This window comes from Phacochoerus africanus, chromosome 2 (assembly GCF_016906955.1).
Source record: "Phacochoerus africanus isolate WHEZ1 chromosome 2, ROS_Pafr_v1, whole genome shotgun sequence".
Lineage (NCBI taxonomy): Eukaryota > Metazoa > Chordata > Mammalia > Artiodactyla > Suidae > Phacochoerus > Phacochoerus africanus.
In genome coordinates, this window is record NC_062545.1 from 215,958,594 (window position 1) to 215,986,566 (window position 27,973).

General features: G+C 38.0%; 1 protein-coding gene across 11 annotated transcripts in view; it reads left to right on the top strand.

Annotated features, from left to right (window-relative positions):
• Positions 1 to 27,973, top strand: part of PTPRD (protein tyrosine phosphatase receptor type D) — a 523,599-nt gene that overhangs the window by 338,397 nt on the left and 157,229 nt on the right. For 4 of the 11 annotated variants that reach the window (XM_047767649.1, XM_047767654.1, XM_047767651.1 and 1 more), the window contains exons 13-17: positions 1,526 to 1,552; positions 6,134 to 6,251; positions 12,335 to 12,922; positions 13,363 to 13,463; positions 14,299 to 14,558. In XM_047767649.1, the coding sequence (XP_047623605.1) occupies positions 1,526 to 1,552; positions 6,134 to 6,251; positions 12,335 to 12,922; positions 13,363 to 13,463; positions 14,299 to 14,558 (1,094 nt within the window). The remainder of the gene's footprint in view (positions 1 to 1,525; positions 1,553 to 6,133; positions 6,252 to 12,334; positions 12,923 to 13,362; positions 13,464 to 14,298; positions 14,559 to 27,973) is intronic. The other 7 variants (XM_047767650.1, XM_047767655.1, XM_047767660.1 and 4 more) reach the window with 3 other exon arrangements.

The window sequence follows — 27,973 nt, forward strand, 5'->3', positions numbered from 1 at the left end:
TTAAGAGTAGTGGAGTATGTGGGATAATCTATCAATCCTAAGGCAGCAATTACAACTGTGTAGTCACAACTTGATTTTATAATAAGGCGTTTAAAAGAGAACTTTCAAATTTTTCAAAAATGTGTTTTTATAAATTAGAAGTGATTAGAAGATGGTACCATAACAAATCTACCATTACCTGTTTTTCTGAAAGGGAGAGGAAGATTTCAATTAATAACTGCCCTGATGGGGATTATATATAAAACACATGGATTAGCTTTCCTATACTTGTTCCAATAGTGACTGGATATTATGAATAGGAAAGTGTTTTGCTCATCCAGCAGATTGAATGCTGGGCGTGAAAATGGGTGGAGTTTGTGAAAATCTGAAGGAATTTTGATCAGAAATTCTTTCCTTTGCATGAAAGTGGGGATGTTTATCAACGAAGCTGAAAACAGCTGTACTAGGTTGCCACATTTTGCCTTTTTTTTTATTCTCTGAGAAAATAACAGGGAAATAAATATCCCTGTTTTTTTACCCCATAGTCTTTACTTTGTATTTGTCCCAAAGTCTTAATATAATCAATTCACAAAGGTGCTTATGTTTGATTCCATTCTGAAACATTCTAACTAAGTGATCTGGCTTAGTGACTAACATACCTACCTCAAATCCAGTTGTATGGTTTTAATTTGAAGGCCATGTCTATACATGTAGTCACAGATTCATAGTATCCCATTGACTTGCTTTTTCTAAGTATTTATTTTGAACTGCCCATAAAACGGAAGGTTCTTATATTATAAAAATCAATAAGATCCTTAGTGCCTGTGTTTTATTTGGTAAGTCTGTAATTATGAGAAATGAAATGATAGGACCATCGTGTTTGATGTCTTTCCTCGGTTCTTAGATAAATTTATAGATGAGTTCTGTTACACTTTTCATTGGGAATATGATAGCTAATGAAATTATATGACACAAAAATGCCTTACATGTCAACCAAATCTTTTTTTTCTCCTCTTCTACTTTGACTTTTCTTTATTATTTTGCTGATTTTCTAAGTGTTGTTGTTTGGGGTTTATTTTTTTATTTTTTTATTTTATTTTTTGCTCATTTCATGTTCTCTATTTATTGAATTTTTTATGTCTTACAAGATATCATTGGAGCTATATATTTTAATATAAATATTCATTAATCTAAATAGTAACCTAAATTGTCAACCTAGATAGAAGTCAAAATAAATATCACAATGTGGTGTGCTGAAGTATTTCTTGTGTCTTACTGATTCATTCTAGTGAAATACAAATGAAAAAAATTAGCTGGTTTCAGTGATAACAATATAGAACATATTTACTTTTTAACTTCTCAGCTGGGAATGAAGGGGGCAGTGTTTAACACTTACGCTATTTGGAATTTCATTGTACACACCTCTCAAATTGCTTATTATTATTTTTTTAATCTAAGGAGGGCACCATTGCTTTTATCAGGCTACAAATTTCTCTTCATTTCTTTTTATTTTGTTTCCCTCCCCAACCTTCTTAATCTCAATCAGTGGGAATTTGATGATACTACTGAACATGTGAGTAATTTTTGGCTGCTTTGTCAAAAAAGGATTATAAATAGTTGTGTTTTTCTGATAGCCCTCTTTCACTTATTTGTAATATGTCATGACAGTTTGCTTGGGTGCATGAACTAACAAATTATTTTTTTAAGTGTCTTCACTATGGGGTATACTTTTTATTTTGGTTTTTGTTCTCTGAAATTGGACTGGTGCTATTGATTGCTTAAAAAATGTCATGAGCTCATGCTGTTTTGGTGGCTGCAACTAACTCTGCCTTGCAACACAGTTAGATGCTTTAAGTGAAGGCATCATAGGCCAGAGATGTCAAGTTTGTTGTAGGCTGTTCATCAGTCCTGATCCTGGGTTACATATTCAGTACATAGCATGAGCTGGATCTGGCACTAATTAACTCTATATAGAAATGGCAATTTTCTGTTGTACCCATACAAATTATTTGTAAATAATTTGCAGAAAGTATCTTATTAAAGGAAGAATTTTCCTAGAATACGTGGATGAGTGGACGTTTTTTTTTTTTTAATTGAGAGTTTATTATGTATTAGTTACTATAGGAGACACAAGATGTGACACTTGCCTTCTAAGTGTTTACAGTTCAGGTGGCTAGGAAGGATACACAGTTCAGAAAAAGTTCCGTAAAATACAGCACATGCAGTGACCTCAAGCAATGTGTAATTAATTCATATTTGAGTGGCAATATCAGTAATAGCTATGAGTTTAGGGACAGTGGACTGTGAAGGTTGAAGTCCTGAAACTTAGCAAGGACTTAACTGATGAGTAGGGATTGAAAAAGTAAAAAAAGTCTGTGTCTGTGCATATGTTGGGGAGTTGGAGGTGGGCACTTTTTAGAGGTGAGCACAACAGAAGTCATTGAGGTAGTCAAGAATGTGATAATAGGTAATAATGAGATACCCAATTTGATAGGAATGAAGGGTTCAAACTAGTAAACTAGCACTAAATACTGCTAAGAGATTAAATTTTAATGTAACACTGAAAAAACCTAAAGTGTCAAGTGAAAGAACTGGTCTTTAACTCTTCACTAATGGAGAGATATAGAAAATTATTTTAAAAAAGCAATAAGATAGAGGCCTATAGGAGGTATATTTCATTTATTAAAAAATAAATATATATATTCGCCAAAGCACAGGGCTCTTTGTAGGGAACCTTGGTAGTTATGATGGTCAAACTGTCATTTCTCACAAAATCAACAGCGTAGTAATGTGTTATAAACATATTTGTCCACGACCAGAGTAAGAAATGCACTGTATGCCATGACCAATTCATGCATATGTTTAAGATAAATATTTTACAAAATAATACCTTACCTTTAAATATATGCAAGTTTTAATATTTTGATTTCAAGTATATTCCATCTTTTAAAAAACACAATTCTGATATTGAATGGCTAGATTGATTTTATAACCTACTAAATGGGTCATTACCTGAAACTTTAAAGTCAATAACTTAGTGGATAGATTAGAGAGAAAAATATAGTAGACCAGGAAGCAAATAAAAAGTTTGTTTCCTAAATTAGACATGGAGTAGAAAAAAATAAAAAAAAATTGAGCATCAGAAATGAAAAAGGGACTGTTGTGGTCAATATTTTTTAAGAAGAGTGGACAAAAGCATACTAACCAGCTAAGAATTTGAAGAAGGGATCAGAGATTGCTTATAAGGGTTTTTTTTGCTTCTTCTTTTTTTTTTTTTTTTTTTGGTCTTTTTGCCTTTTTGTTGAGCTGCTCCTGTGGCGTATGGAGGTTCTCAGGCTAGAGGTCTAATCGGAGCTGTAGCCACCAGCCTATGTGAGAGCCACAGCAGTGCGGGATCCAAGCCGCTTCTGCGACCAACACCACAGCTCATGGCAAAGCTGGATCCTTAACCCACTGAGCAAGGGCAGGGATCAAACCCCAAACCTCATGGTTCCTAGTCGGATTTGTTAACCACTGCGCCAGGACAGGAACTGCGAGTTTTTATATATATATATATATAAAATATATATATATATAAAATATAAGAATTTTCCTAGAATACGTGGATGAGTGGACGTTTTTTTTTTTTTAATTGAGAGTTTATTATGTATTAGTTACTATAGGAGACACAAGATGTGACACTTGCCTTCTAAGTGTTTATATATATATATATATATATATATACAATGATTTTTATTTTTTTCCATTATAGCTGGTTTACAGTGATCTGTCAATTTTATACTGTACAGCATGGTGCCTCAGTTACACATACATGTATACATTCTTTTTTCTCACATTATCATGCTTCATCATAAGTGACCAGACATAGTTCCCTGTGCTACACAGCAGGATCTCATTGCTAATCCATTCCAAAGGCAAAAGTCTGCATCTATTAACCCCAAGCTCCCAATCAGTCCCACTCCCCCTCTCCCCCTTGGCAACTACAAGTCTAAGCTCATAGGTTTTGGAGATGCTCTACCATTTATTAAAATATGTAAGCTGGTGGGGGGGGGAGTCTGCTCATGGGAATGACATTTAAGCTTTAGTTAAGTTGAACTGGAGGTAACACTGGACAGTCCAGGGAAGATCTCCAACATATATTTACAATGTATATGCCTTTGGAACCCTGGGGGGAAGGTCGGGATTAGAAGTCAATTTAGGGTATAGGCAGAAAAAAATTCTTTAAGTTTTAGAGAAAAATGCAGCAGACTAGAGCCTGTGGCAGAACATCCAGGAATGCTAGCTTTTAAAAAGCAGGGGCAAGTAGAGGGCAGATGGGATCAGAGAGCACAAAGAGACCTGAGGAACTGTGGCCCTGATGTCAGTCACAGGACCCCACAGTGGGGATGGAACCCACCAAGGAAGGGCGCCCACAGCCTGGAGGTGATGTGATCCAGGCAGATGGTGTTTCATCCAGCTGAGATGTCACCGCCAAAGAGGCCTTGAAAATTTCAGATGGTACCCCTTACATTATCCTCTCCCAACCCTTGTGATAGTTAGGGTATGTTGTGGTTAACCCCACTTAAATGAGAAACTTCTAAGGTTCAGAGTATATCAATTGCTTGCCACATGAATTGGGGATGGAACCAAGTCTTGCTTCTTTTTCCTCCCAGTCTTGCCCACTTTCATCAGTAATTCTGTGACACAAGAGGGACCATGGAAACAATAATGTCAGCATTTACCCATCATTATTTTTGGAATAGCCAGTGTGTCCACCATAATTTAAAGTGCTGCTTGCGGGTGGTTCACTTGGTTTTTATATTCTCTGTAATCTTAGCGAAACCATTCCAAGGTCGTGAACATAAAATTCCTATCCTAAAATTCGCCTATTCATCTAATAGAATGCCGTTTCCAGTGGATCTTCAGAATGGTGTCTGAAATTCTTGGATTTCCATATTGGTGATTTTCCCACTCTTTTGAGGAAAAACTCTCATCACTGGGATCGGATTCAACCGCTGGGTTCTCTGGTGCCCATTACATCCTCACACTGCAATATCCTACTGTCCTCCACCAATTTAATCCATGCACTGAACTCTCACTTTTGAATTGTCTTTAGATGTGCAAGACAATGGCATTCTGTATTTTCTTAAATTTATCTGTATTGAATTTGAAAACATAATTGTGCTAAAAATCAAAAGGGTTTTTTAATTGCTGTGTATGTGTGGTGCTCCAAAGAAACCACCAGAGCACATTAATAGCCAGCATTCTATCTGAAGAATCATGTAACCTCCAGTATGGAAGAACAGTTCTCCAGTTATCTATTTTTATAACCATTATAGCTTTGGGCCCTTACTAAGAGAAAACTAAGAGTTTTAATAAGTAGTTTGTAATATTTAACATTTTCTAAATTGTCAGAATTAATTGAACACATATTCTTTATGTGATAGAACCAGTCCTGCTGATTGGTTTTATGGCCTGGCCTCTAAATCATCAGAAAATTCTCTTTAGTGTGTGATGATTTTTGTTCATAGTCTGTATGATTAACCGATAATGAATTACTTGAGTCCTTAGAAACTTCTCTGGCTCTCCGGATATCTAGGTCCAACAGATCAACCATTTGGCAAAATCTTTACATGGTGATAAAACTTACTGTTTGGCATCAGCCCCAGTAGCAGGCTGAAGGCCAGGCCACAGTGGAAGAACTGCTGGCATATCACTAGTTTATGGACTTTCACTACGAGCCACACATTGTTCTAACTGTTTACCTGATAAAACTCATTCACTCCTTTAGCAGTCCTACTGGGTCCTAACATTCCAAATTTCAAATGGGAAATTGACGCATAGGCAGGTTAAACTCACTTGCCATTTTATTACCAAACTAATAGATAAGGGGAGGCAAATTTAAAATCAAGAATTCAGGAGGTCTGGCTCTAGGTTTTGGGGTTCTGAGCACTACCTCTTAGAGTTCCCTCTTAGGATGGCCAAAGACCACACTTCCTTGTCAGCATGAAGACAGATCACCCACAGCATGAGCTCTAGGCATGAAATGTCCAGTGCTTGGCATGGCTGCAGGGAATGTTCACGCATGCGCAGAATGAAGGAGGATGCCTCGATTTCCCCTCAGGGCCCTTGCGGCACAGATTTGAAGTAGTGTTATTCTATTGTGTCATTTCAGGACATGATTATTTCTGGGCTACAGCCTGAAACGTCCTATTCCCTCACTGTCACAGCCTACACCACGAAAGGAGATGGAGCTCGCAGCAAACCCAAACTGGTGTCCACCACTGGGGCAGGTACCGTATCTGTTCAGACATGTGTCTTGAATATGTTCTGGGTAGCAATAATAGTAATGTTCCAAATGGTATGGGTGGCTTCTATCAGAGAAGAAAATAAGCTATGGTCACCTTTTGTGATTTTTGATATTTAGTTCAGAAGGTAAAAATAACTGAAGAACCTGTTTTGCCCAAATCATTCCGTCACTCATTCAATAAATATTATTTGTGCACCTGCTATGTATCAGGTACTATTTCCAGTACTGGGATGAAACAGTTAACAAAACAGAAAGATTCTGCCTCCTGAAAGTTATTTTTCTGGCCAAGACTGGCTAATTAACAACTGAACAAATGAGCATATAATAAAATGCCAGGAAGTGATAAATAATCAAAATAAAGGTGTGAAGGCACTAAGAATAGGGCAGCTTCTAGGGGCTGTCTTAGAAAGAGTGATGAAGATATCTTAGAGAAAGGATATTTGAGCTGAGACTTGATCATCAACTAAGGGAAATCACTTGACAGCTTCAACCTCTGCAATGACAATCCCCATTAGAAGAGCTGCCATCTTGAATCGGGTTGATGACTTAAAGTTGTTTTTTTATTTTTGTTTTCATTTGTCCACTTCACCGCTTGCTATGGAGGTTCTAGAGAGGACAAATTACACAAAAGATAGGAAATAGAAAAGAGAATGAAGAAAAGCAAAAAATAATAATATCGGATTACTCTTATCTGAAGAACAAAAGTTCTTAGCACTGTTTAGAGTTACTTTGGTTAGCCACATTAGGAAAAGCCAGCATGAAAGAAGACCTGACATTGTAAAAAACAATAAATTAAGAGATAATTGCAGTATTCTCTTTCAATCCCTTTATATAGAAATCTCCCATGGAACATTTAAACTATGATTTGATTTACTCCTCCCAAATCACTTCTCACACAACTTTTTAGGAACACACCTCTTTGTAAAGGCATAAAGCAAAGAACAGCTGTGATGCTGAGTACCCTCCTGGGTGCTGTGCTCACTGCCAAATTTGTCTAAATGTCATAAGATTTGCCTCGCTCATATCCCGCCACCTGGAACTGCCTCAAGCAGCAGGATTACAGATGGCAAAACTCCTTCAAGGCAAAATCTTCTGGGCCATTTTTTTCTTCTTTTTTTAAAATACCATTGTATCAATTTGATTCAGTATCCTGCATAGGAGATACAGAGCATGTTAAAGGGAACATGCTGTCTGGCTTTGGAAACAGCCTCTCTTGGAATGTAGACAACCAAGGGTAACCCCCTGAAATGGAATCTCAGAATGAAGAAAACATATTTCCTTTAACCATATTCCTAACTGTGTCATTATAAGCCTGAGATGTTTTCCAGGAAGCATCAAACTCCTATTGCCCATAGATGGGGGTCCTATAAGATGGGTGAAAAAGTAGAGGATTTATAGGCAAGGGATGTGAATCCTAGAAAAAAGGATAGTATTGCCTATTTTAATGCCACCAAGATTAGTTCATCACTTTTTAGTCACCATGCAGAAGATTCTTTAGACTGTTAGGTCTTACTCCCATACAGACTTATTCTAGAATTTGCATTCACAGTATCAGATCTTTTTTATCAATGGAGACATGAGTATTGAGGAAATGCTTGAAATTTAGATGGCTACACATTTATCCCTCAAGACCTCTGCTGATCCTGGGTTAGAGGTGAGAGAATTCAGATATGTAATTCCTCTAAGAAAAAACCTCTATAGTTTTCTTTGCTGCTAACCTATAATAAAAAAAGCTGTTGCCGGGTCATGGTTTATCCCCAGGAAATCAGTGAACACCTTACTTTTGTTTTATTTTATATACTACCACACGATATTCTTGTATTTATGTGACTATGAAGAATTACTGTGTTTATCTAACAGTTGCGAACTCCTAGGAACCACAACTATAAGGGTATTTAGTTATAGCTTCTATGGAGAATTTAGGAGTTCTTGTGAAATTTTATTTTAATAATGTAATTCCCAGGTTTAGGATGCATTTATGTATAATATATTGTTCCTAGACTCTGTGAACAACCATATTTTGAAATAAAGAGTACTGGCCCTAACTTAGGCAATCCATGTAGGATTCATGTAACCTGATGCTTTTGAATAAAATGTTGGCTTTTCTATTTTAGTGATAATGGTGTTTTTGCCATTTTTTGTTAATACTCCCATTTTTCTGTATCATAATTGGTCCACTGCCTGAAATGTTGAAGTTTAAGGCAACTGGCAAATCTTTTGGCAAACATCTTGGCTTGAATTTTTCTCTATATTTTTAAATAAATTTCACTACTGTACTGAGCAGCTATGTTTAAGGATGGTAGAAAAGATGGCTATGACATGGAGAATTTGGAAGTAATAGGCTTAGGTCAGTCATTTATGATTGTTGGTACTTAGGGGCTAGGTTAATTTGAAGCTACATTTGAGCTCTTGGGACTGAGTGCCTTGGTTGATCTCCAGGGATTGCTGTTGCATAGAAGTAAAGGGCAGCAGCACATGCATGCCTTTTTTGAAGTCCTGGCAGATTTTCAAGAGGGAAGAATATAGTGAGGAAATAAGAAGAATCAAAAAGGCAAAAGGGAGAAGAGATTATATGCCATGACATAAATTAGAGTTATTTTATTTACTATGCTGCTGGGTCCTCTCTGATCTTCCATGAAGTTAACTAAAACACTGCCAAAAGTGACCTCCTGTCTCCCCAGAGTAAGTATTTAAGAGTCTTTGATTTTGCCAATCCTCCATCTCCTAAGCTGGAGTACTCAGACCCACTGACCTTGCTACCAGGTGACCTTTAAAAGCAGTCTACACAGTAGCCCTAAGGCATCAGAAACCTTGAATGTGACTCCATGTACAGCACCACCTACTGTTCTTCTGCATTTTCCCAACCTCAAGCATGAATCATGCAGAGGACAAGGACTCTGCGTTATCCATCTTTTCTTTTCCCACCCAGATGCCTGTGTGCCAGTGTATAAGTCTTTGTTCAAAGGGAGAAGTTAGTAAAGTTTTCATACATAGAATTTCTGGAAGACAGAAATGCAGTGGTTGTCATTGCCAGTATGTGAAGTTTCTCAGAGAATTGTTTTTAGCTGTGCGTGTGGTGTTGTAGAACTCTCAATTCTTTTTCTCTTTTTTCTATCTGTTACTTCACAGATGAAATACAACTAACTGTCCACGATGCTTACCCCTGCTTATTTATATGGCATCTGCTATCACACATTTGTGGAGACTTCAGGCATTCCCTTTATGTGGCTAGCCTCTCCTAAAGGAGTGCTGGCAGTTCTTCCTATAGCTGCCTCAGCTTTCCATTTCGCTCTCTAGTCCTTCACTTGCACATCTTGGTGATTCCAGGCTGATTGTCTCATGGTTTTTGGGCTTAGTGAAACTTCTTTCAAGGGAAGGAGTGGCTCTCATAAGTTTGGCAGTGGCGAGCAGACCAGATGCTTCTGGCACAGCAGCAGGAACCAGTGGATCAAAACCGATGCTCTTACTTCTAGAGCATTACTTTGATCTCATGATTCCAGCCTATGGTGTTTATATCCCAGAATGAGAAAGGGCATGCCAGTATCAGAAAATAAAAGGCACTTGTCCAATCTAAGTATTGACTATAACAGAAGAATAGATGTGCATTTTCATAAGGTCATGATTTGCCTTTTCTTGGAATTTGCCAGATAAGTTTTTTCGGTTTTGTGCCATAGCAATATTATGAAGTGAAACACCAGATAATAAAAATATGCCTGAAAAACATTATTAGAAAGCATTCTATATTTCTGGTTGCAAATAACTTAAAATTGTTTTATTTATCCTCACTTTACATGCATCTTATAGAAACAAGATGCACAGTGAACTTACTATGATGCCATTCCTTATAACCAGAATTTTGAAAAAAAATTTGAGAAATGTACTTAATAAAATATATTGCCCCTGGAAAATGTTGAGGCTTAATAGTTGTATTTCTACCAAATAATTTCAACTGAGGTTGGTTTACTGAAGGATGTATTCTCTGCTGAATGGTCCATATTTTTCTCAGCAGTCTCAAGTGTTTCAATTCTTGATGTCATCGATATTTTGATGGGCAGTTCATGTAAATGCTGTACACACATAAAGAGGAATTAAGGGTATCTGCTGATCTACCTTAAATGTGATTTTTCAATGAAAATAATTTTAAATAGATTTAAAGTAAAAGTAAATGGAATAATTTGGACACTCTCCAACTTGTGAATGGGCTTGTTCTGAGAGTTTCTTGGTTAGTAAGATATCTGGACATGGTTTTTCATGAGAAACATTGAGACTATAGCTTTTGGTTTGCATTGGTTTGGTTTCTGGGTCAACGTATATATGTTATCTAAGTGCCATTAAGAACTTCAGAAACTAGTTTTCCCATATGTGGTGAACCCATTTACTATGAACATAAGACAAAACTAATACTTCATGGGTTAAGGATAGAAATATCTCAACAAATGTGTTTTTAAACAGAGCACATCACCCCTGGGGTCCCCACTTTCTGAAATTTATAATGAACAAGTTAACAAGAAAATTTCTGAAGTTAATAGTCCAAGTATTAGCTCAGCATCTTTCTAGTTTTTTGTCTGTTTTTGAACTTCTGTCTATTTCCCAATGATACTATTTTTCATTGTGTCTCTCCCATTAGTTAAGTTTCCCTCCCTTTTGACCATCTTTTTTCCCCTTTCTATTAACTTGGTTTGGTTTTGTTTCTGGTGTTACTCCTCTCTCCTAGCCCATCTTTGGACTATTTCCAAAGAAACTCCTAGCTTTGTGTTGTTTACCACTGTTCTTGTCTGAAAATTACAGGAATAATCATTCTTCATTAAAAAAAAAAAACAGTTGTGATAATACATTGAGTATATTAGAACACTTTACATATCTAACTTACTTAACTTTAAATTATATAACTGGGAGTTCCTGTTGTGGTGCAGTGGAAATGAATCTGACTAGGAACCATGAGGTTGTGGGTTTGATCCCTGGCCTCGCTCAGTGGGTTAAGGATCTGGCATTGCCATGAGCTGTGGTGTAGGTCACAGGCACAGCTCGGATCTGGTGTTGCTGTGGCTCTGGCATAGGCTGGTGGCTATAGCTCCAATTAGACCCCTAGCCTGGGAACCTCTGTGTGCCACAGGTGCGGCCCTGAAAAGGACAAAAAAGACAAAAAAAGAAAAAAAGAAAAAGAAATTATGCAACTGTATAATTATATACTTACTGGGAAATTATCCGCTGACCACAAATAGTTTAATATTCTGATTATTAAAATTATGATTATTATTGATGAAATATAAAATATTATCCTAAGACTTTTACATGCATTTTCTCATTTAAATTTATAGTGAAAATGTGGGGTGGGTCTTTATAAAATTCCCATTTTACTAGATGCAGAATTTGATGAGGATGGCTGGTGTAGGTGGTAGAAACAAAAAATATAAGTTAGGTTCATAGTAAGCTAAACAACATTATTTTTTTTAAATGTATAATCAACTTAACAATATGGTTAAGTGTTTGGGCTATGGATTTGGACAGGCCCATTTAAATTTCCCATATTGCCCATCTAACTTCAGCTTTCTTTCTCTCTGTGTTTCATTTATTATTATACAAAGTGAAGATAATAACTAATCAGAGTACATAATCAGAAGCGAAGGATGTAAATCAAATGAGAAACTACATGTAATGTCCTTAGTACAGTGCCTAGTACACTTCATGCACCCAACAATTAAATATATTTTAATTATTATTCTTATTAACTGTACCTAATTGGCTAATCCTTATTCAGATTCATTTTTTCTGCAGCATGAACCTGTATGTGTGAAGATTTGAAATGTGAAGATGTTAAAATATTCCCTTAAATTATTATTTCAATAATAATTCCTGTTTTGTGTCCATTATCAAATTCTAATATCTCACCCTACCTTAAAAGAGTATGAGAAGGAATATATTTTCACAAAGCTATATAGACCAAGCACTGGCTTTTTTCTAAGTAAAGAACTGGGAATGCCCTTGGAGTGGTGGTCCCATTCAGCAGTGATTGAAATGCAAACATCCAAGTACATTGGTCTTACTGCTCCATTCCCTGTGCTCCAGTTCCAGGGAAACCCCGACTTGTGATTAACCACACTCAGATGAATACTGCTCTCATTCAGTGGCACCCCCCTGTGGACACATTTGGACCCCTCCAGGGCTACCGTCTAAAATTTGGCCGAAAGGATATGGAGCCTCTCACTACTCTGGAGTTCTCTGAAAAAGAAGATCACTTTACAGCGACTGACATCCACAAAGGAGCATCGTATATCTTCAGGCTCTCGGCCAGAAACAAAGTGGGCTTCGGGGAGGAGATGGTGAAGGAGATTTCTGTCCCAGAAGAAGTCCCAACTGGCTTCCCTCAAAACCTCCACTCAGAAGGCACCACCTCAACCTCCGTCCAGTTATCTTGGCAGCCACCTGTCTTGGCCGAGAGAAATGGCATTATCACCAAGTATACACTTCTGTATAGGGATATCAACACCCCTCTTCTTCCAATGGAGCAGCTTATTATTCCAGCTGACACCACTATGACACTCAGTGGCTTAAAACCAGATACCACATATGATGTAAAAGTACGTGCTCACACAAGCAAAGGGCCCGGGCCATATAGTCCCAGTGTCCAGTTCAGGACACTGCCTGTGGATCAAGGTAGGATTTGTCTGCTTACGGCCTTTCTCCTTTAAAGAAAGGAATGTCGGTCTTTGGAAATCAGTATTTTGAAGCTATAAATAACTGATCGGCCATTCATATTAATAGGTTCAGCCAAAGCGAAAAGGTAAAGTATGTAAAACTTCATACATTGTGGATGCCTTAGACTTCAGTTATAGAATGCCATGCAGGTCTGGCTGACAGCACCCCAATGCTCTCAGGTAAGGAAACACAATATAGTTGACTGAATTGGAGAGAAAGGAGACATCTTTATGAGGATGAGGCAATAAAATGAATGCTTTTAACAGGTAGGCACAGCACACTTCTCTCTGTGATCAAAGTAGATGGCAATCTAGCTTAATCCCCATGGTTCACAGTGGAAAAAGGACAGGTCATAGGTTTTTAGGAGTAGTGTAAATACACTGTTTTTCCTTTTCCAGCAGTGTTTGCAAAAAATTTTCATGTCAAAGCAGTAATGAAGACTTCAGTGCTCCTGTCGTGGGAGATTCCGGAGAATTATAATTCTGCCATGCCTTTCAAAGTAAGTTTTTCTTCCTAATTTGTAAGATATCAGGGGTAAAAATGGAGGGGGCCCTTCACCTGGGAAAGTTACTTACAAAGCATGCTTTACAAAGCACTCTTTGATTCAGCCACACATACTTGCCATTCGCATTTGTGGCTTTTACCTGACTAAGTCTGCCTCTTTGGCAGTGTGACCTTTCCCATCTAGAGAGGAGAGAGGAGCTCAAACCCAGGGCTAGCATTGCTTGTGGGTGACCTAGCACTTGCTGAACTTTTTACATCTAAGCTAGTGCTTTTTTTTTCCCATCAGAAAATGAAATTTGCATGGTTTCTACCTATTTATAATGCATTGTCCTGGGATTTAAATAATTCATGTATTGGCCTGAATTATCTGTGTATTTTAAACTTTAGTTTGCCAATTGAGAGCTATTGAGAAATGTTAGCAAGAAGTACACATCTGTGAAATAAAGAACATAGAAACATTTTTGAAAGTAAAAATGTATTTAGGAATGAGAATGGATGTGTTTAGGAAATAAGCAGTGTGGATAATGCACTGAAAACCTAAAGCATTTTGGGGTACATTCCATTAAGATTACATACACCTGACAGGTTAAATATTGATAAGTTATTGTACATTTCTTCATGTACTTTTGATAGACTTAGAAACATTATATCATTACACAATAGAACCTAAAGAAAATAGATGCAGTCTCTAGAATTTATGAGTACTTATGGGCTTAGGAAATGCCAGTTAGAAATGACCTATATATATTTTCCAAAAGCAAGAACACATTAGTTTAGAAAATATTCATGGCCTCACTGAGAACTGAATCTCTTTGGTTGTCTCTCTCTAGATTCTTTATGATGACGGGAAAATGGTGGAAGAAGTGGATGGCCGAGCTACACAGAAGTTGATCGTCAACCTGAAGCCTGAGAAGTCCTATTCATTTGTGTTGACAAATCGTGGCAACAGTGCTGGTGGACTACAGCACAGAGTGACAGCAAAGACTGCTCCAGATGTGTTACGTACCAAGCCTGCCTTCATTGGGAAGACCAACTTGGATGGCATGATTACCGTGCAGTTGCCCGAAGTACCTGCCAATGAGAATATAAAGTAAGTTGGTTGAAGAGTTAGGGCTGAAGGTTAGAAATGCACGTGAGCAAGAAAAGAAAGTTAAATCTCGATATGATAGTGGTTAATAAAAAATATATTACTGTATATGGAATAAAAAATTCTTCAGAGGCTCACAGTCTTGTTACTCCATTTCCATTGCATTGGGTTCTAGAGTTTGTTGTAACACACATTCTCATTACTTTAACACTGAGTGGTGTTAAGTTTCAAGAATGATGTAATTTAGAGGAGACAGACAAATAGAACATGATTCTTACTCTAAAGAAGTTTATGTCATGGTGTATAGAATAACTTAAAGAGCTGAATAACTCTATTGTTTGGCAACTATTACTGTAATTGTCTCAGAAAATATTACAAAGCTAAAGGAAACTTTGGGAAATTTTATAAGTAAAAAGAGGATATGACCCTCTTGTTTCACGTGTGCTGAACGATGGGAGAAATTTCAATGAATTCAGAATGACATTAGGGAAAACATGAAAGTTAGAAAATGTAATTTTTTTTCTGTTTTGAATGGAATATGGTATACAGGCCAGTGGGTCTGAAGTAGAAATTAAATCCAGAAATTTAGTAGTTTGTTGGTTGTATAAGGGTAGTTAATTGTAGCCAGTAGAACAAAAAAGTGTTTTCACCAAAGTATATTACATATGAGTACTATGGTAGACCCTGAGAACAAAAAAGAGGATGGTATCCCAGTATTCAAAGAATTTACCATAAAATGGGGGATACAGAGAGCTAGATGCATTCTGTACTAATGATGGCTTTGTACTCTGTCTTAAGAGTAGCTAGTGCACAATGGAATGGGACAAGAAAGTTTCTGAATTTAATCTGGAAGGACAAATAAGAGGCAGACACAAAATCAGAGAGAGAAAATTGTGTGCAAAGGCAGAGTAGCAAAGGAAGCAAGCAATTTTGTAAGGCTGGAGCTCAGAGAGCCCGGGCAAGAATGGTGAGGGAGAGGTGGATAAAATCAAGTGATGCTCAGAAGTTGGGACCACATCCTATAGACAGTGAAAATTCATTAAAGGATTTTATGCAGGAGGTAGCATGATATCTGTTTCATCCCCAGATTTCCTTTTTTGACCATTTTAGCATGTATTTATTGATTATCTGCTACCTGTTAGAAACTGTGCTTACTTGCTTGGGATAAAACTAAACACATTTTCATTTCCTCTATCCCATATGATGGCATTTAGGTGAAACTTGCTGTGAAAGGTTTGAAGGTCAAGCAGAGGCATTTATACATAGTTTATGGATGGTTGGAGCCTTTACATTTAGTAGCAATCTAGTGACATAATTTGGGACAGTTCTCAGAGAAGCTGGCTTCTGAAGGCATGTGTTGGAAGAATTGGAGCACTGCAGAGAAAAAGCTTTGGGCATTCATTGTGCTGTTAGTTGGCTATAGGCAAATAAAAAAATTCCACAGTAAGGTGGTGAGGGTGGAAATGGATTCAGAGACAAACTAGAGCAGTAGTGTGGTAGGAACTGGCAGCTGCTTTAATGAAGGGATCAAGACAGAGGAAAATGTCAAAGATGGCTCTGAGCTTTGAGCTTGGATGACAAAACGATCCTGCCATTCATCCTCAAGGATGAAGAATCAGGAGAAAATTCATGAGTTTACCTTTGTGTCTATTTTGCAGGAGCTATCAGGGAAATCAGTCTCCATTTTTATTAGTCTCCATATTTGTCCACTCTTCTTTTTCTTTCTTTCAGAAAACTAAAAACAAGAATGGGACATTAGTGTCATTTTTATTTCAACAAAATTTAATATGAATGTGAGATTATGTTTGTCTATTGATTTGTTGAAATATTGTCAGTATCGTTTGAGCTCTCACCATAGTGCCAGACAGTGTTTCAGAGATTCAGTGGAGATAATGCTGACTATCTCATTGCTCTCACATGGTGTAGTTAGTTGGGAAAGTGGGACAAGTAGAGTCGGTTGGAGTGGAGTCCTGTGAGACCAAAGATCAGATGGGCAAGAGAGGCCAGGGGAGGAGCTCCCACCCCCAGTTTAGGAGTTCAGGGAAGGTGCCCTGAAAGTAGCAACCTCTAAGCAGAGTCCTAAAGAATGACAAGAAGTTAACTGTTTGGTGGGAAGACACTATTTCAGGCAGAAAATAGCACGTGCAATATCACACAAGCAAGAGAAAGACTAACACTTGTTATTCATCCACATCTGACCCATCCATTAAGACTCTCCAGCTGGCATCCAATAAACATGTATTCTGCATGTCCTGTATTTCCAGTGCTATGTTGAGGATAGAAAGATTACTGAGATAAAGCCCTACTTTAGAGTGGGAGAACAGACGCAGAAAATAGATAATGTACATGTAACAGAGCAAGTACTGTGGAAGCAGAAATACAGTGTTCTAGCCCAATGTGGGTGTCACGGGAGACATCTAGAAGGAGCTGATGTCTTAAAGGATGAGAAAAACTTAGAAAATGTAAAATAGTTGCAAACAATGAAGGATCAGTCCTTATCATTTATACGGGCTATAAATTCAGTCTTCCAAACATAGACTGACTATTCAGGGAAAAAGGAGATGAAAATAGTTATATAATTTGCAGTATTTACTATTAGATTTTTAAGACTTTATATATAAAAAAATGATTTTAGTGGCTATTGACCAAATTACCTTGGTAGAATGGTGTAAGACTTTCCTGGGAAATGGTATTTTAATCCATTGGTGGTAGAGTTCTCTTTCATTTTCCAGCTTCTTAATGAATTGAGTATTGCAATATTGCAGTCTCAGAGTTTTTCTTGAGCTTGTTCAGGTTTTCTCTTTCTTTTATTTATATACTTCTTCCTTCTATATTTGAAATGGGAGTCAGGGAAAAAGGGATAAAACTTTGGTAACAATAATAAAAGGCGATTACAAAACAGAAAAAGAAGGCAAAGCATTATGGAAAAAAATATGTGCTAGAAATAAAGGATTCCCAGAAATATATTCTATCCACTCTGGGAAAAAGAAAAGAGCAAATGACTAAATTGGTTAAAAGTATCAGAACCATAGAAAGTTAGTTTCTTCCTTCCTTCCTTCCTTCCTTCCTTCCTTCCTTCCTTCCTTCCTTCCTTCCTTCCTTCCTTTCTTTCTTCTTCAGGCCACACCCATGGCATATGGAGGTTCCCAGGCTAGGGGTCTAATCAGATCTGTAGCTGCCAGCCTACGCCAGAGCCACAGCACAACACCAGATCTGAGCTGCATCTGCGACCTACACCACAGCTCATGGCAACGCCATATCCTTAACCCACTGAGCGAGATCAGGAATCAAACCTGCAACGTCATGGTTCCTAGTTGGATTTGTTAACCACTGAGCCACGACGGGAACTCCCATTATGTTTCTTAGTGGTGTGATAGCATAAAGTCAGCCATCTAGTCTTCTAGCTTAGTTCATGCAGCATAATCACATATCACAAGAAGCTATGTGCCTGGCTGTGCCACTTGCAACAGTCAGCAAGTTCAGAAATGAGAACATAGCTTTTTGTTAAGTATTCAGTGGGAGAAATGAAGGGAGGGACCAGAATTGATTTCAGAGATCTAGAGTGGGTTGCTAATTTCTTTTTAGGTGAAGCTGTCTACAAAAATGCTTCCAATTTGTTTTTCTATCAAAATACAATTGTGAAGATTGAAGGGTTGTCCTGTTTATCAACAGAAACTATGCTTTCCTCCCTTCCAGCCAAGATAATTGAGAGATTCTGATCCAGACCCCACAACTCCTCACCATCTAAAAGTAAATCTGTCTCTCATGAACACACTGCAAAAAAGCTCCTTGCTCCATGTTACACCTCACTTGGTTTTTGTGTAGAAAAACTGGGAGCTCCCTCAGGGAAAGGCCAAATTTCTCATGAAACAGCCGTGTAGCTATTCAGGTTCTAGTACCAAGTATCTTGAGGTGCTTCAACATTCTATTTGAATACATTTTGGGAGCAAAATGCAGGTCAGAAAATCTAGCAATGCCACCATCCTTCAGAAGCAAGTTGTGATGACAAATGGAATTTCTGTGACTTTATAGGGTAGGATTTTACTCTGGTTGGTAAGGAAAAAAGTGCCAAACAGATTGTACAAGAGAAAAAGCTGCCAGTAAGTATCCAATGTAAATTAATTCCATAGTATCCATATCATGTTTGTGAAAAATAGAAATGAAGACTAAGAGCATTTTGTAAAATTTTAAACTTCTTTGGACTTACCAATGGGGCTTTCAGACTATCTACTTTTTTTTTCTTTTTTCTTTTTTTTTCTTCTTCTTTTTTAGGGCTGCATCTGTGGCATATGGAGGTTCCCAGGATAGGGGTTGAATCAGAGCTGTAGCCACTGGCCTACACCACAGCCACAGCAACACCAGATCCTAGCCACATCTACGACCTACACCACAGCTCATGGCAATGCTGGATCCTTAACCCACTGAGTGATGCCAGGGATCGAACCTCCGTCCTCATGGGTGCTAGTCAGTTTAGTTTCCGCTGAGCCATGCCAGGAACTCCTACTTTTTCTTTTTTTAAAGCAAGACCTTCTTGGAAACAAAGTCACTTCATCATGTGTTCACCGATTTTGGAGGCTTAATATATTAACATATTTGCTGTTTAATGTTTAATTCATTTATCATGTTTGTTAATTGAAGTGATAAAGGCTTAAATTCATATTAGCTAAATTAACAATGTCCTAAAGGTATTAGAACATTTCAGTTGTCTCACAAAAACCCTATGAGGTAGGTATTCTCCCCTTTTACAGGTGAGTAAAGCGAGGCCCAGAGACAAAAATGGCCTGGCTAAGACCATAGCATTGATATTACTACTAGTTAATAGGGACAGAGAACATATTAGGTGTTCTTCAAAGGACACCACACTTATTAACTGATGTAGTAATAATCACCCCAACACTCCACTTTACAGCTGAGGACGTCATAGGGTGGTTAACTAACTAGCCCTGGCAGCGCAATAGCAGAACCAGAGAGGACAGATTTGAACATAGGCAGTCTGACTCCAGAGCCCATGTGTTGAACCACGACCATGCTTCTATGACCTAACATGTATTGACCACACCAGCATATTTTTTTCTAGGACAATTGCTTAGCAATTAAGAACTCTATGACAGGAGTTCACTTGGAGCTTAGGGGGTTAAGGATCTGGTGTTATTCACTGCTGTGGCTGGAGTTCAATCCTTGGCCTAAGAACTTCCACATGCCACTGTGCAGCCAAAAAAACAGAACACCTTGACAAGCAGGCATCAATAGGACCGCCCCAGACAAGCCTTGGAACTAAGAGAAATAAGGCACATGTGTTTGGCCACAGATTGTGGAAATGAATGTTAAATATGGAGCAATAAAATTGGTAGATTGTCATGAGAACTTAGTGGACACTTAAAGGGAGAGGCCACCCACAAATCAGCAATATCATCCACCACTTGACAAATGAGGAAAATGAGGTTTAAGACAAGTAATAACTTGTCTGATGACACATGGGTAAAAAGACTGGGAACCTTAAACACAGAAGCTGGGAAGATCATTCAACCTGCTTTGGTTTTCCTATGGTTAATTAATTAGATTTAAACAATGTATACATAAATGGCTATGCCAAGAAAAAATCAAAAAATTATGCAAGGCATGACATTCATCACTTAACTCTGAGACAAATTTTGACCTCCCAGTTAAATAATGAGTTTCAGAATGCTAACATGGACTGTTCATCTAAAAATCCTGCTTCAATTTGAAATGGGACTGCCACAAAGACCAGAGCTCACCATCCCATATAATTATATAGAGGTGGGCCCTTGATGATAACATATTAAATAAAATTAGTAAAACTTTACTTAGTCTAATTAAAATTCTGAAGGTTAGATTTAACTTATCTAATTAATTAAATCTAATATGCTGGGACAACACAGCTTACTTTAATAAGTAGTCAAGGACTTACCATATATATTGATTGTCAAGTTATTTATTTTTCTATTGGTGTAATAGTTAAGGTCTATTTTGAAAAGGATATTTAGAGCCTAAACTCCAAGCTTGAGCTAGGCCAAGTGTAAAGTTTAACTTTACCCATATATAAAACTGATCTATATGTTCAAAAGTGATTTTTTTTTATTTCAAGCCAGTTCTTTCAGTTCATATGAATTAGTTGATATAAATTTGTAGGACATGTTATTTCCTTACTTTACTCTTCCTATTAGAGTCATCTTACCTTCCTTAATATTCCATGAGATTAAAATTAGGATCAACACTTTGTTGGTAACAAAAGGTAACTTTTATGATAAGGAGTTATTTTTTCTCTAAACTCTGTTTGGGCATGCCATTGCTGGTTTGGAGAAAGGAGAAAAAGCTTGGTAAGTTGCAAATTTCTAATGCAAGAGAAGGACCCTAAAATGTTTTTGACTGCCTAGTGCAGGAGAGGCATAAATCCCCAAGAGTTAGCTACTCTACCCATTTCTACTTTTAGTGAAAAAAGAACTCAGTAACAAAATGGTAAATTTGGCAAATTTAGGGGAAATTATATATATAGCTGCCTTAGTGATGTGTTTATAACTATGCAAACGTCTTAAACATATAAGAAAATTATGGACTAAAAACTGTTGAGACATATATAGGGGTAATTGATCTAATCAGAGGTCAGGGAAGGTTTCAGTTTAGAAGTCAAAGGTGAGTGACTATTTGAGGAAAGAGTTAATTTGGGATTTGTGGGGAGTGACAGAAATGTTCTAGACAGATGGTACAGAATGATCAAAAGTTCAAATACAGAATGGTCCAAGGTAAATTCAAGAAACTAAAATCCCATGAGGATGTAGCTCAGAGGGCATAGAGAGGTGGATTCAGGTTAGATCCTGCTGAGTCTTATAATACCTTTTGTTCTTTATCCTAAGAGAAATGAGGATCCATTGAAATGTTTTTAAAATGGAAATGTTACAATTAATTTTCTATTGCAAAATGAAAATCTCAGAGACTGAACTAGAGAGGGCAAAACTCAATAGCGAGACAAAGTTAGGGACAGAGTTAGGGGAAATCCTAGCATGAGACAATGGAATGAAGCCTGAGTGGTGGCAGTAGTGATAGAGAGAAGTGAATGCACTACAGATAGAGTTTGCAAGTGATAGAACTGGGAGGTTTGCGTGTGAGAGAGGGAGAGAGTTAAAGCAGATTGTCAGTGATGACATCTAGGTTTACAGCATGTGCATGGACATGGATCATGGTGCAGTATTGGAAGAGGACTTTGGAGGCACATGTTTTATTTTAACAATAGTAAATATGAGGTACTTTTGTGACATAGAAGTGGAAGACATAAAGTTGGACTAGGATAAACTTGTGGAGTTCAGAGGAGCATTCTGGGCTTAAGATAAGAATCTGTAAATAATTTGCATCTAGGGGATAGCTGATTCTCTGAGCTGGCATGATATCATAAGGGAAGAAAAGAGAAAGTAGAGAGAAATCCTTGGCCAAATCCTTGAGGAAATCCTCCATTGAATAGCTGGGTAGCAGATAATAAATCCTGCTAAGGAATTAAAGTTAACATGGTGAGAGGTATAAGTAGAAAACCAGGAGAGTTGGATACAGAGAAAGAACTGAGTATGTTTTATGGAGGATCTTAGAACCACTCATATTCTGATAAAAGATCAAGTAAGAAGAGCGTTAAAAACTCTCCTTTTGATGCCATACTGAGGACCCAGATAAGGAAGTGAGGTGGGCAGATGAGGCAGGAGCTAGAGCACAGGTTACTGGGACGTGAATGGAAGGGAAAGACATGGAGAACAGCAGGAACACACAGTTCTTCTCAAAGCAGGGCCGGTAATGGGGTAGGGGAGAGAGAAAGTGATGACTGGAGCCGGATGTGGTTTGTTCGTCCTTCCAGAGATTGAAAGCTATCCAATGAGAATAAAGAAGTTGAGCTATATGGGAGGAAATGTGTGTGGCATATGGTAAACTTCCTCAGAGACTGAGATGTGGGACTCAGTTCAAGAAAAGGTGATTTGGAGCCAGCCCTTCAACTGTACTGATAGGAAGGGTTATGGTTTGCATATATAGGTAGGCTTGAGTTTGTTAGAGGATGTGGGAATTCTTGTCTGAATGCTTTTGTTTCCTTTGTCTGCAAGAGTTAAGGCCATCTTCTCATGGGGAGGCATGGCCATCCATGGTTTAAGGCCAGAGGAGAAAGTCTGAACAACTTATTGTTGAGATTTCAAGGATTAGGTAACTGGAGAAGTTATGGTCAGATTGCCAGTGTTGAAGATTTATTTGAGTTTGCTGAATATGAACTTCCGGCATCCTGCTACCCTGAGCATTATTTCTTAAGCTGCATTCAGTTCCTTGGGTTCAGGCACAGAGAAAGGCAGTCGTAGATTTCAGCTAAGGAAGAGTGGAGGATGTGGGTTTTACAAAAGAATTCAAGGAACTGAGAGCCCTGGGTGGTATATGGGCCACCCCTCTAAAGGTTGAAATCACCCAAAATTATGGCTGGGTTTGGAGGGAAAAAAAGACCATTAGCCCTGGGGAAAAAAAAAAGAAACTTCCTTAAAAGGAAATTCTGAAGAGGTTGGTAGATGGCAAAAATCCATAAGGGAAGACCACAACTTCACTGAATTGTTACTCAGCTATGAGCTTCCAAAAAGAGGTGCTTATTTTGTTTTTTAGCAAAAGGATGGAAGAAAAAAATGCCTGTAAGAAACAATTGCAACCCAGGAAAGAAACCTCAGACCCTAAACCTGAGATTCACAGGCAGAGAAAGAGGTGTGAATAAACAGCCACCGTAGGAGAAGTCTGTAAGGGAAGGAGTGTCTTCAGGGGAAAGCAAGGCATCCGGAAGGACAAAGGTGCAGATATTTACAAAGTCAACAAAGAATACAACTGTAATGTATGGATTGAGACCCAGGAGCCCCACATCCGCAACACCCCTTTTCTTCCAGTGTGTGAGAGCTGCCTTGAAGCAGGCTCCCCTTTAAGTGTTGCAGATGAATGCTTGAGAGATCAGTGAGGGGAGAAGGTTATGGATACCAAGCTGCACTGTTAATTAATTGCTATGGGGGAGGCTGTTCAATTCTTATCTGAGCCACAAATGAAATGAATAGTTGGGAAGTGCTGCAGAAGAAAGAACAGATTCTTTTCTTGTGTATGAGAGTGGCAGCTGAAAGTATGAAAGCACCAGAAAAATTAAGAGAATTCATCAGCTTAACCTTGATTTACAAGATTCTGAACGAGGACAATGGGAGCTCTCTGATCATGTGCAGGATCATTACTTTAGGCAAAGAGAAGCTGTCCTGACTTTGTGCAATTGGTAGTGAAAAGCAAGAGGTTCCTGACAAGTGTGTTCATCATGTCCATCTGCAGTGTGATTTTGTACGCTAGGTTGCTGCCCCTGTCATTCCTCTCCATGCTCATTTAACATGATGGACTTGTTTGGCAAATCCGTCAGGTGGTGGGAGGACAGAAGAGGAGGAAGCTTACCCTGGATCATAAAATAAAAGATATTGGCCTCTCACACACTCCAGCTCTTCCCTCTCCTTATCCTCCATGAGCATCGTGGTTATTTATAGGAAAGAAAATGAATGGCTAAGTAGTGTGATCCTGGGAGTCTGTTGATGAGTTGCTCAGAGCACCGTGGAAAGAGGGTTCTGCTATAGACTTGTCAGATTTGACTCGAATTCTCAATCAAGAAGGAAAAAAGGTTTAATGAGTCCTATAATCTTGGGGAATTTCATTGTGTGCTACTGTATCTGTGTTCAGACATATCGTTGCCACCATGGTGGTTAGCACTAGCCAGTAGCAGCCGGCGTCTCTTATGTGTTATGTGACACTCTGTGCTAAGTACTTTGTGTTCTTAGGTTTTATTTCCCCAAAATAATACCAGTACTATTTACTCTCATGTTTCAGAATATGCCACTGAGATTCAGGGATGTGAGATGATCAGCCCAGACCACACAGCTCATTAGTGGCAAAACCCAAATTCTGGGCCAGATATATCTCTCAATGCCATATTCTTTTCCATGGATAGCACTCTCGTTCAGCATTGCCCAACAAATGTAATGAGAGCCACATGTGAAATATTACACTTTCTAGCAGCTACAGTAAAAAGTACAAAGAAAGGGATGTAATTAATTTTAATTACATACTTTATGAAACCCAGTATATCCAGAATATTACCATTTTAACGTGTGATCACTATTAAAATATATTGCTAATATACTTTACATTTTTTTCCCCCACTATGGTTTTGAAATCCAGTATCTTACTGGTAGAGCACATAAAAGTTTAGGCTAGCTACCTTTTAAATGCTCGGTAGCCACAAGGGACTAGTGGCTACCATATTCTATGGTGCTGCCCCAGACTCTGTTTATGGAAACAGAATTTTTTTTTTCTTTTTTTTCTTTTGAGGGCCACACTTGCAGCACATGGAGGTTTCCAGGATAGGGGTCCAATCAGAGCTGTAGCTGCTGGCCTACACCACAGCCACAGCAACTTGAGATCCGAGCTGCATCTGCGACCTACACCACAGCTCATGGCAATGTCAAATCCTTAACCCACTGAGCGAGGCCAGGGATCAAACCCACAACCTCATGGTTCCTAGTCAGATTTATTTCTGCTGAGCCAAGACGGGAACTCTGAAACAGAATTCTTTTTTTTATGTTTAATTTTATTTTTTTATTACTCAATGAATTTATTACATTTATAGTTGTACAGTGATCATCACAATCCAATTTTATAGAATTTCCATTCCACAACTCCAACACATGCCCCCACCCCCCGAAGTGTCTCCTTTGGAAGCCATAAGATTTTCAAAGTCTGTGAGTCAGTATCTGTTGTGCAAAGAAGTTCAGTCTATCCTTTTTTCAGATTCCACATGTCAGTGAAAGCATTTGAAGTTGGTGTCTCATTGTATGATGACTTCACTTAGCATGATAATTTCTAGGTCCATCCATATTGCTAAAAATGCCAGTATTTCATTTATTTTAATGGCTGAGTAATAGTCCATTGTGTATATGTACCACAACTTCTTGATCCACTCCTCTGTCGATGGTTTCCATGTCTTGGCTATTGAAAACAGTGCTGCAATGAACATTGGAGTACATGTGTCTTTTCGAGTCATGGTTTTCTCTGGATAGACGCCTAGGAGTGGGATTGCTGGATCAAATGATAGTTCTATTTTTAGTTTTCTGAGGAATCTCCATAATATTTTCCACAGTGGTTGCACCAATTTACAATCCCACCAAGAGTGTAATGGGGTTCCTTTTTCTCCACATCCTCTCCAGCACTTATTGTTTGTAGACTTTTTGACAATGGCCATTCTGGCTGGTGTGTGGTGTTACCTCATAGCAGTTTTGATTTGCATTTCTCTAATAATGAGTGATATTGAATATCTTTTCATGTGTTTTTTGGTCATCTATATGTCTTCTTTAGAGAACTGTCTGCCCATTTTTTGATGGGGTTGTTTTTTTTTTTTTGGTATGGAGCTGCAGAAGGTGTTTATAAATTTTGGAGATTAATCCCTTGTCAGTCGATTCATTTGCAAATATGTTCTCCCATTCTGTGGGTTGGCTTTTCATTTTGTTTAGGGTTTCCTTTGCTGTGCAGAAACTCTAAAGTTTAATTACATCCCATTCGTGTATTTTTGTTTTTACCTTCATTACTCTAAGAGGTGGATCTAAGAAGATGTTGCTGTTGTTTATGTTAGAGAGTGTTTAGCCTGTGTTTTCCTCTAAGAGTTTGATAGTGTCTGGTCTTCTATCTAGGTCTTTAATCCATTTGGGGTTTATTTTTGTGTATGGTCTTAAGGAGTGTTCTAATTTCATTCTTTTCCATGTGGCTGTCCAGTTTTCCCAGCACCACTTACTGAACAGGCTGTCTTTTCTCCATTGTATATCCTTGCCTCCTTTGTCATAGATGAGTTGGCTGTAGGTGTGTGGGTTTAATTCTGGGCTTTCTATCCTGTTACACTGATCTATATGTCTGTCTTTGTGCCAGTACCATGCAGTTTTGATGACTGTTGCTTTGTCATATACTCTGAAGTCTGGGAGCCTGATTCCTCCAGCTCCATTTTTCATTTTCAGGATGTCTTTGGCTATTCTGGGTCTGTTTTGCTTCCAAAAAAACTTTAAAATATTTTGTTTGAGATCTGTGAAAAATGTCCTTGGTAATTTGATAGGGATTGCATTGAATCTGTAGATCGCCTTTGGTAGTATAGTCATTTTGATAATATTGACTCTTCTAATCCATGAGCACAGTATATCTTTCCATCTATTTGTGTCATCTTTTATTTCTTTCATCAGTGTCTTATAGTTTCCAGAGTACAGGTCTTTTGTCTCTTTAGGTATGTTTACTCCTTGGTATTTTATTCTTGTGGATGTAATGGTAAACGGGATTGCTTCCCTAATTTCCTTTTCTGCTATTTCGTTGTTAGTGTATAGAAATGCCATCGATTTCTGTGTATTGATATTGTATCCTGTGACTTTTCCAAATTCGTAGATGAGCTCTCACAGTTTTCTGGTAGAGTCTTTAGGATTCTCTAGGTACAGTATCATGTCATCTGCAAGTAGTGATAGTTTTACTTTTTCCTTTCCAATTTGGATTCCTTTTATTTCTTTACTTCTCTGATTGATGTGATTAGGACTTCCAAAACTATTTTGAATAGTAGTGGTTGAGAGCGGACATCCTTGTCTTGTTCCTGATCTCAGCGGGAATTCTTTCAGCTTTTCACCATTGAGAATGATGTTAGCCATGGGTTTGTCATATATGGCCTTTGGATTATGTTGAAGTAGTTTCCCTCTATGCCAATTTTCTGAAGAGTTTTTATCAGAAATGGGTGTTGGATTTTGTCAAAGGCTTTTTCTGTGTCTATTGAGAGACACAGTTTGTTAATGTAGTGTATCACACTGATGGATTTGCGTATATTGAACAATCCTTGCATCCCTGGGATAAATCCCACTTGACCGTGATGTACAATCTTTTCAATGTATTGTTGGATTTGGTTTGCTAGTATTTTCCTGAGAATCTTTGCATCAATGTTCACCAGTGAAACTGGCTTGTAGTTTTCTTTTTTTGTGGTATCTGGTTTTGGCAGCAGGGTGATGGTGGCTTCATTGAATGACTTTGGGAGTATCCCTTCCTCTGCAATTTTGTTTGATATTGTTTCAGAAGGATAGGTGTTATCTCTTCTCTAAATGTTTGATAGAATTCGACTGTGAAGCCATCTGGTCCTGGACTTTTGTTTGTTGGAAGTTTTTTAATCACAGTTTCAATTTCAGTTCTTGTGATTGGTCCTTTCATCTTTTCTATTTCGTCTTGGTTTAGTCTTGGAAGATTGTACTTTTCTAAGAATATGTCCATTTCTTCTAGTTTTTCCATTTTATTGGCATATAGTTGCGCATAGTAGTCTCTCATGATCCTTTGTATTTCTGTGATGTCCATTGTTACTTCTCCTTTTT